The sequence below is a fragment of the Mustela lutreola genome, chromosome 1 (genome assembly GCF_030435805.1).
Source record: "Mustela lutreola isolate mMusLut2 chromosome 1, mMusLut2.pri, whole genome shotgun sequence".
NCBI classification, from domain to species: domain Eukaryota; kingdom Metazoa; phylum Chordata; class Mammalia; order Carnivora; family Mustelidae; genus Mustela; species Mustela lutreola.
Window position 1 is genome coordinate 234223064 of NC_081290.1, and position 10403 is coordinate 234233466.

The 10403-nt window shown below is 38.7% G+C and overlaps 1 protein-coding gene and 1 pseudogene across 1 annotated transcript; one reads left to right on the top strand and one right to left on the bottom strand.

The window, feature by feature from the left end:
* The first annotated feature begins 2915 nt into the window (after window positions 1-2915).
* Window positions 2916-3872, top strand: LOC131820944 (olfactory receptor 51H1-like). Its single transcript, XM_059156794.1, has one exon. It carries the CDS (start codon window positions 2916-2918, stop codon window positions 3870-3872), a length of 957 nt encoding a protein of 318 aa, XP_059012777.1.
* A 5262-nt stretch (window positions 3873-9134) lies between these two features.
* LOC131820955 (olfactory receptor 51H1-like) lies at window positions 9135-10085 on the bottom strand (annotated as a pseudogene).
* Window positions 10086-10403: the final 318 nt, after the last annotated feature.

Sequence of the window (10403 nt, forward strand, 5' to 3'; positions counted from 1 at the left end):
AATTACACAAAACTCCTATTTGTCAGCATAGATGAAAAATAGGAGCAAGAGTGGATTAAGTTGCAAAATGCACCTTTGTAATGAGCAGTGAAATATAGAGGTTAAATTATTTTAAGTAGAGCAATTCCACAGCTTAATTACTCCAATTAAAAGAATGATCATATGATGTAGAAATGAATTTTATTTTATTAAGGAACTGAACACTTTAAGAGTCTGTGGTATTGAAGAGTAATCTGTATTAATGTTAAATTACTGTGGGACTATTGTATAGATAATGGCAATTGATTAAGAAAGCTTAGTCTATGAAGCTCTTTCTATATGAGCATTTCTTCCTTATCTAGTCAGGTTTTTCACAGTGCATAGCTAGATTTATCAGGTTGATACTGAAAACTGAAAAATGCAGATAAAACATCAGGAAAAATTCATTCACTGGGGGAGTCATTTCGACTGTAGATTTCACGGGAAAATCTTGGAGTCACTTTTCTTAGAGATATTTTTGTTTGTTATTTTTGCTATGTTTTGAGAAAAATAAAGGCAACTATCATCAGTTTAGAGTGTGGAAAGAGCGAGGTGGCTAAGATGGCCTTGAGAGACCATGACTAAGCAATAAGCAGTCTCTTGAAACTGAACCCCTCCACACATATACACAAAAACAAACACCTTTTTCTATTAGGCTCCTTAATACTATCTCATATCCCAGACATGAATATCTAAGAGGTAATTTTATTGCCCTGGGGAGACTTCCTCAATCTCAGAAGCTCCAGGGAATAACCCTGCTCATTGACCCATGAAACTCTCCATGGTGTAGTAGTAGGAGGAGTTTTGGAGCAGTGCAAGAAATAAAAGTCCTCATGTGGGTAGTGGCAATGGTTTTGCCAGGCGAGTCTTAGACTGCTCAAGATCTCTTCCAGTTAGGGACATTCTCAGCAACGAGGTAAGTTTTAGAGAAAAAGCAAAGGATAAAGTTGGCCTATCAACAGACTATTTTAAGATACCATCACGGAAGTTTCTAATTGTTTCCCAACCTCTTCTCTTCTGTCCCTTTATCTTTCCTTTGTCCTCTTTTCTCCAACCCAAGCACTCCATAACCTATGTTCTGGCCCTCTTTCTCATTCACACCTTTAAGGGAAAGATGTGAAGATAACTTCTTTAACTTCATTGTAATAGGTCACCTTTTTCTATGAGGTGGATAGATAGCTGATTCTCTTATAAATGCCATTGCCTTAAAGTGTAGGGAACTCCCAGTTGATGGAACTAATGTAGGCAGAAGATACACGTCACCTGTAGAATACTGGATACTGTTTCTATATTGGTTAGACACTGGACTTTTAAAATTACTTCCATTTAGAACACTAGAATGATTGCAGTTTTGAAATTTCCCCCTTGATAAGAGAGTTTGTGGCTCTACTGTCAAGTGAGGTGTGCTTATAATTAATTTCTACATCAGGAGGGTTTTTTTGTTTCCCTGTTTCCTCAGATTCTCTGTAGCTATCATTCATCCTGGTATAATGAAGAGTCAGCCTTTCCTTTGAAGGCCGTCCTAATCTTATTCTATCATCTACAAATATCCTGCATTGCCTAGATAACTTGGAAGTTTCCCTAGACTGGTGGAAGTGTGTTTTTTGTTTGCTTGCTGTTACTCACGTAAGAGAGAATTTTTTTTAGTTTTATTTTATCGTTCACCTGCTCCTACAATTTAGGATCTATGACAAGACCATTAGCTTATGGTAGCTTGGGGGCAGATACAGAACACTTAGTCTGTTTTCCCATATATGTGGCAGTATGAACCGTGGAGGGTCAGGCTTAGATTAACTTTCAAAGGAAGAACTTGGGATCTAAAAGACTAATCTTTAGGAGATAAGCTTGAACTCCTGTTTTCTAGATCTTGGGCAACATAGGTAAAGAACAAAATCTAAGGACCAATATTAGGGAGTAAGCACCTTGGCCAAGAGATCTAACTTTGACTTGGTCTTCTCTACTTGAACACTCAAACTCCCATGGCACTTAACTGTAATATTCCTCAGCAAGGCTGTGCCTTTCCCTCTCTCTTATCCGCTTTGCTACTAACTAGGTATTTGACGGAGGGTAAGCTGCTTCTTTAGGCTTCAGTTTTTTTATTAGTAAAATGTGAAATAGATAAACTTTTACTTCTGATGCTCTTTGCATCTCTGTTTTCTCTATTTTATTCTTTTTCTCTTCTCTCCTTCCCTCCCTCTACCTTATTTTATTTTCCCCTCTATTTGTCTACCTCTTAAACGTTTCTCTCCTTTCCAATTTTTATTCCAGTTATTTGAGAAATATAACATTTTATTTCTCAAAAATCACAAAAACAGACAAAAACTAAAATAACAGTTTTTGGAAAGAAATGTATACTGACAATCTAATAGGCCAGATTTTTGAACCAACAGCTAGCCCTTTTTCATAAGAGCAGTGTGGATAAATGGATGTTTGATAGAAAGAGAGAAAATGTCCTGGCTAAGGCTGGAAATATGAATCAGAAATCTTTCAAAAGGGATCTTGTAGGAGACTTCAGTACAATGTGATTTTTGATTCACCATGAGCGTGGGTCAGCCAGAGTTAAAAACAGCCTGGATGTAAAATATTCACGAATTGAGGAGCAGAAGACAAATTATTCAAAAATGATAAGAGATGTGAAAGTAAATGTGAATGTGACTTATTTGTAGTTGGGTGAGTCTTTTTCCCCTCAGCCAGTAGAATTTTCCTCAACAGGATACACCGTGGAATAGTAATTTTGGGATTCAGTCCTCTCTTATACCCTCCCCACCCGTGTGAAAATAAAATTGTTTGACTCCCAGGAGTCAGATTCTAACATATTGTTATATCACTGTATTTTTAGGAAGTCACCCATCAGGACCCCACAAGCACCCTCCTCATGCCTGTGTCACACTGGCTTCATGGCAGATAATAACCACTCTTACTTCCAACACCCTTACTTTGTCTTAACTGGAATTCCAGGGCTTGAACAAAAGTATTATTGGATGGCATTCCCATTGGGTGCTATATATGTCATTGCTCTCTTTGGCAATGGTGTCATCATCTCTACCATCAAGTCTGAATCATCCCTGCATATCCCCATGTACTATTTTCTGTGCATGCTGGCATTGGCAGACATGGGGCTTGCCCTTTGTACTTTGCCCTCTATGCTAGGCATATTCTGGTTTAACCACAAGTCCATTGCCTTTGATGCCTGCCTTGTTCAGATGTACTTCATTCACACCTTCTCCGCCATTGAATCTGGAGTCCTGGTGGCCATGGCCCTTGATCGGGTTGTTGCCATCTGGAACCCGCTCAGGTATGGTACCATCCTAACCAATGGTGTGGTCTGCAGAACAGGGACAGTCATCTTGATAAGGGCAGTGTGTGTGGTCTTTCCTGTGCCTTTCCTCATCAAACGACTTCCCTTCTATCGCTCCAATATTCTCTCCCACTCCTTCTGCCTCCACCAAGATGTCATGCGCCTTGCCTGTGCCAGCACCCGGGTCAACAGTCTCTATGGCCTCATTGCTGTCGTCTTCACCAAGGGTTCTGACTCCCTCTCCATCCTCCTCTCCTATGTGTTCATACTCCGAACAGTAATGGCCATTGCCTCAGGGGAGGGCCGGCTGAAGGCACTCAACACCTGTGTTTCACACATCTGTGCTGTACTCATCTTCTATGTTCCACTTATTGGGGTGTCTGTCATTCATCGTTTTGGAAAGCACCTTTCACCACTGACTCATGCCCTTATGGCTAATGCCTACCTTCTTGTACCCCCTGTGCTGAACCCTATAGTCTATACTGTGAAGACCAAGGAGATACGAAAGAAAATCATCCAAATATTTGTTCAAAGCAAGATTACTGCAGAGGGTTAAGTTCTGCCAGTTTGAGAGAGAAGGAAATCTATTCTGTAAAGGTTCAATTATGAGTATGAGAAATAAAGGTTATCTTTTTCATGTTTTCTGTGTGATTTGAATTAGACAAAAAGAGATTTCTCTGCTGGGGTGCCTGGGAGGATCAGTGGGTTAAGACTGTGCCTTTGGCTCAGGTCATGATCTCAGGGTCCTGAGATAGAGCTCTCTGCTCAGTGGGGAGTCTGCTCCCCGCCCCCCACCCGCCTACTTGTGATCTCTCTCTCTGTCAAATAAATAAATAAAATCTTAAAAAAAGAGACATTTCCCTGCTTTCAGAGCATATTTTCCTTTTCCTGTGCCAAGTTGTTCTTTGCTTAGTATAGGAAGAGTGACATTTATAGGAACTGTTCAGTGTACTGTCCTATAGCCCTGCATTTTTGGCATATAACACCTGAAGGCAGGGAATATTATTAATTCAATTTTTAAATAACTCTCCTGAACTCAAATAGGCCATGAGTTCAACACCTTTTAAATTAAAGCTCACTAAATTAATTTAACATTCTCACTCAAGAATTAGGAATGACCTCCATTTGCTTAAAAGGGGAGAAATGAACTATACTCATTAAATAATAAGAGAACACCTGGGGATGATACTTTATTAAGACATGAATCAGAAAAATGATCAAATTTTAGGATTACGAATATTAATGTGTACAATGGAGCAGGGGCCAACTTTGTTGTATAACTTGAGATCAAAAGATTAAGGGTAAAGTTTAGCTTTTCTGTGTGTGACACTAGGTATTCTCTTACCTGGAAATCCAGTGTGGTTATGAAATTAAGTTTAATCATATGAGTACAACTACTGGTAAACATGAGGTTCTGTTCAATTATAAAGAGTGTCTAAGAATATTGAAGATAAGGGAATAAGAGAACTTATAGTTGTAGACTGCCCACTAAGCAAAAAGACACACTGCCGGAGCCTTTTACATGTTATTTTATTTGGTATTACAGCATCCCTTTGAGGAAAAGTGTCATGCCCAGTCTGTTACTTGCCTGTGATGGGCAAGTAAGGAAAGGGAGAAAATTTGAAAATTTTTATAACAATTTGACTTTGCAGTGTCACCAAAGCACATGGTTTTGTATACAATACAATAAAATTGTATGGGTGCAATTTCTTTTTCCTGATCTGAGTGGGTAGAATTTGGGGTTTCCCAGGAAGGCAAACAGGGTGTACTTGGAGTGTGATTGTGGCTTCTGGTGTGACAAGGGGAGGAAGAGCAGGACCAGTTAGAGGGGCAGGGAGAGAATGGGCTGGCTTGAACTGAATTAAGAAAAAAAAAGCTCAAAATTAATTTACCACATACAATTTGCAAAATACTGATTTAGTAGAAAAAAAATAAGATTCATCTTTTATTCTTAAGTAAAACATCTATTCTATGTGTTTGAATTAGACATAGGGCTACATGATAATTCAAATTAAATTTTTCTATGGCAGCTTATTTTAAGATGTAGTTAAACATGTAGTTTGACATATTGTCTTCTGTGCTATTTTCTTCCTCCTTAGAAAGGCTCTCTCCTCATTCTACTCCTTAATTTGACTAAAAAACTGCATCCTACTTTTGCAAGAGGACCAAACCAGATTGATTATTGTGGGTGTTGATGACACATGCAAATCAAAGAAAGAATCAAGTACTGAGTTTCTGAATATGTGTCTGTAATTTTTGAATGTAATATAAATAGAGCATGTTTATACCTTTAAAGAAAGAACTAGGACATGATTACTGTAGGAAAGAGCAAGTGTTAAAGATTCTACGGTTAAAAAAAAAAAAAAAGATTCTACGGTAATTGAGGTATATAAAAAAACTCCACAAGAGCGGGGACACCTGGATGGTTCAGTTGGTTAAATGTCCAACTCTTGATTTCAGGTCAGGTCATGATCTCAGGGTTGTGAGATGGAGTCCTACACTGAGCTCCATGTTCTGCTTGAGATCTCTTTCTCCTTCTGCCCCTCCCCCTCTATGTGCTGTCTCTCTCTCTCTCTCTCTCTCTGAAATAAATAAATAAATCTTTAAAAAAGGACTCCACATAGAGATTATGCAAGGGCAATTAATAATGAACAATTAGGGGCATCTGGGTGGCTCAGTGGGTTGAAGCCTCTGCCTTCAGCTTGGGTCATGATCCCAGGATCCTGGGATCAAACCCCACATCAGGCTCTCTGCTCACCTGGGAGCCTGCTTCCTTCTCTCTCTCTGCCTGCCTCTCTGCCTGCTTGTGACCTTTGTCAAATAAATAAATAAAATTTAAAAAAGAATGAGCAATTAGATCACGAGGGAGAGAAGAGAGAGAGAGAGAGAGATCCATTGGGTTGTATTTTAAAGCCATTAACGTGAATGTCATCTTAGCAGAAGAGATTTACTGAGGTAGTAGAGTGACATGGGGGAAACTGAGAAATACCCACATCCTGTTGGAGACGAAGAAGTGAAAGCAGGTGAAGAAACAGGAGGTAGCAGTAGGACATGTGAGATGTCATGAAATCAGCGAAGAGATTAAAAAGCAGGGGATGGTAAATATTTGTAATTTGCCCAAATAATTTAAACTGAGGGAGGGTTGAGGTGGAAAGTACTTGATTTGTTAGAAAGAGATTGGAGCCATGGAAAACATACCTTCCATATATTAATGGGCACAAAAGCCAGACTCTAGGAATCAGAGGTGGGATTGCACAGTGAACGTGTGGAGTATGTGAGTCGATTGCTGGTAAAGAATTTAGACTTTTGATCTTGCCACTTCATGGTCCCACCAAAGAATCAAAGACTAATGGTATTCAAAGGGCACTTTCAGCTACTTCCCTCTTAAATCACAGTATATGAACTTTGTAAAGACCTCTTATGGTAGTTCTCTTTTATCCTTAGTCTGGAGTGGTAGTTTTCAAGTTTTTGGTTGTATATCTGTATAAGGAAAAAAGAAAAAAGGACACTCTCTAACATATTTATATTTTATATTTATTTATTGAATAATTATATATGGTAACACATTAATAAAAATAAACGTTTTTGAAGACTGAGATAAATTTACATACAAATCAAAGTTATATATTTTTTTTCTCCTTGTAGGCTAACTGATTATAAAGTGTCCTTTATGGGATTCATGTTTTTCATTTAGATGGTATCGATACTGAAGCCTTGGCTGATATTTGCCTTCTATACCAACCAACCATTTTGAAGTAATTCCCATTGTTTACTTCCGTCTTGGCAAGATGAACTTCTTCCATAAGGTTTTGACAATATTGATTACTAGTTTATCTCTCATGCAGCTGTGTCTTAGAATCACTCCTTCATTCCCTCTTCATGGAATTTGCTTGCAAGCCTAGGAAACCCTGAGACATGGATTAAGTTTCACTTTACAGGCTTTAAAATCAACAGATCCAAATTTAAATCTAGTTCTGACACTTAAAAAAACTATTTAACTTGAGCAAGTTACTTAACTACTCTAAAACTTATTTCCCCGTGTGTAAAATGTTGCTAACACCTACTCTCAAAGATTGTTGCAAGGATATTAAGATATATAAAGGCAGGGGCACCTAGGTAGCTCAGTTAGCTCAGTGTCCAGCTCTTGATTTTGGCTCAGGTCATGATCTCAGTGTTGAGAGCTTGAACCTTGTGTGGGGATCCTCAGTGTGGAGTCTTCCTTGGGATTCTTTCTCTCACTCTTTCCCCCTGCCCCATCCCCCTGCTTGCTCTTGCTCTCTTAATAAATAAAATCTTTTTTTAAAAAAGGTATTTAAAGGAAAATAGCATTATCCATTACTATTAATAAATGTGATACTGAAGTGTAATACCTACTTGACTTGTATATATATTTCTTTTCCGAGAACTGTGCCAAGGATTAAGCAGTAAATTAGTACATTTTCCTCTGTATTTCCAGGTCTAGCATCATGACTGGTTATGATTTCATTAGGTTTAAATGCATATTCATTGAAGGAACAAGTAATTCTCCCAGCAAATTCATTGTTTCATGATTAATAAAATACTTAAAACAGGAACCAGCATCAATGCAAAGACACATTGCATTTGACATACTCATCCTCAACACATGTGTTTACTGCTTTCTTTTCTTTTCTTTTCTTTTCTTTTTTTTAAGATTTTATTTATTTATTTGACAGAGAGAGATTACAAGTAGGCAAAGAGGCAGGCAGAGAGAGAGGAGGAAGCAGGCTCCCCGCTGAGCAGAGAGCCCGATGCGGGACTCGATCCCAGGACCCTGAGATCATGACCTGAGCCGAAGGCAGCGGCTTAATCCATTGAGCCACCCAGGCGCCCCTACTGCTTTCTTTTAAAAAAAAAATTATTTAAATTCAATTTAATTAACATAGAGTATACTATTAATTTCAGGGGTAACATTTACATATTCATCACTAGCATAAAACACCCAGTGCTCATTACATCCAGTACCCTCCTTAATGTCTATCACCCAGTTACCCCATCTCCCTACCCTCCACCCTCACTGTTTTCTTAAACTTTTTCTCAGTGCTGAAAGTTTTTACTAGTCCTCATAAAATGCCCAGGAGTAATTTTACTTGGTCAAGTTTTGTTGGATCCTCTAGTACACAGCAAAATATACCTTACTCATACTGGGTCAAAAGAGTAAAGACAAAACACCCATTATTCTACTAAGCATGTGGCAGAAAACTAGGACTACTACAAATCTGTAAAGAAGTGATATTCCTTAAAAGAAAAGGAGTAAATTAAATAATCACAGATGTGTCTGTTTTAATTTTGTCATTTACTTTACTCCATAAATACCAAAACTTAAATGCTATTTGATTTTGTAACAGTTTCCTTTGCTCTATTTTAAAGAAAAAACAAAACAAAACAATATCTGAGAGACCCAACCCTTCAGTAGTGCTATTGGGCTTCCAGAATCCTTCTCTATGTAAATATTATTTAACTGATAATTAAAGAAAGAATATTACTTCATGTTATATGAGTAAATACCCATAAGTGTTATCTAGATAAGCAGGTGATAATTTATCATTACTGATGCTCATCTCTAGTTTAAAAGAAGAAAATTATAGTTTAATTAAATTAGATTTTGTATGTGATACCAGATATCGAAATGTGTACATTTCAAAATGGAGTATATACAGAACAAGAATGACTAGTGTTGTATCATCACCCACAAGCCTTTTACTAGCCTTTTACCCACCCTTGCATTTTACTAGATGTACATAATTTGGCTGCATTGAAACTGCTGAAACTGTTGCACCTTATACTTGACTCCATTTTCCTAGGTCCTGTTCATTTTCCTCTGGAACATGTTTATGATCCGCCTTCGTATCTGCTTGGTCTTCACACTATAGACAATGGGATTGAGTACGGGGGGAGTAACAGATAGATATTGGCCATGAGTGTGTGGACTACTGGTGACAAATGCTTCCCAAATCTGGATCATGGTGACACCAATGAGAGGAATATAGAAGAGGAGCACAGCACAGATGTGAGAGAGGCAGGTGTTGAGGGCTTTGAGCCTTTCATCTCTGGAAGCAATGCCCAGCACAGTCTTTAAGATGAGCACATAAGAAAAGAGAATGATGAGGGCATCCAGCCCCAATGTGAAGATGACTATGATGAGTCCATAGAGACTGTTAATGCGGGTGCTGGCACAGGCTAGCCGCATTGCATCTTGGTGGAGACAGTATGAATGAGACAAGACATTGGAACGGCAAAACAGTAGCCGCTTTATAAGGAAGGGAACAGGGAAGACTACACAGATTGCCTGGATGAGGACAGTTATTCCAATCTTTCCAATGATGCCATGGGTGAGGACAGAAGCATAGCGTAATGGGTCTCAGATGGCCACAAATCTGTCAAAGGCCATGGACACTAAAACTCCTGATTCTACCACTCCAAATCCATGGATGAAAAACATCTATGTAATGCACGCATCAAAGGGAATTTCAGGGGCATTAAACCAGAAGATGCTGAGCATGGAGGGCAAGGTGGACATGGAGAGACTAATATCAGTGAGAGCCAAGATGGAGAGGAAGTAGTACATAGGCTCATGGAGACTCTCATCTACCTTGATGACAACCAAAATGGTACCATTTCCCAGGAGAGTTAGTGTGTAGAGAAATCCCAAGGGAAAGGCCATCCATGCATTTTTATCTGGCATCCCAGGGATACCTGTTAAAATGAAACTGTGATGGTTGGCCTGTGATGCATTTGAGTTCATTGTCATGTTGTCGCTGTTGGGGGAAGCTGGACTCTCCCACTTGGCTTGTAGCTCCTAAATTGAAAATATATTTTCATAGAAGATAGGTAAATGGTTTTATGAATATAGAAGAGAAATAGCCGGGGGAGGTAGTTATGTTGAAAACAGAGTCTAGGAGGTTTTTTTTAATCACTTTGTCCCTTTGCTTCCTAGATAATCACATAAGATGAAGCAGCGGGACCCAAGGGCTTAATAGTGTAAAGCATTTTGCTAAATAATCAAAAAACCCACTAAACTCACATCACTACTACCACACAAATACCTACACACAATTCCACTGCCATC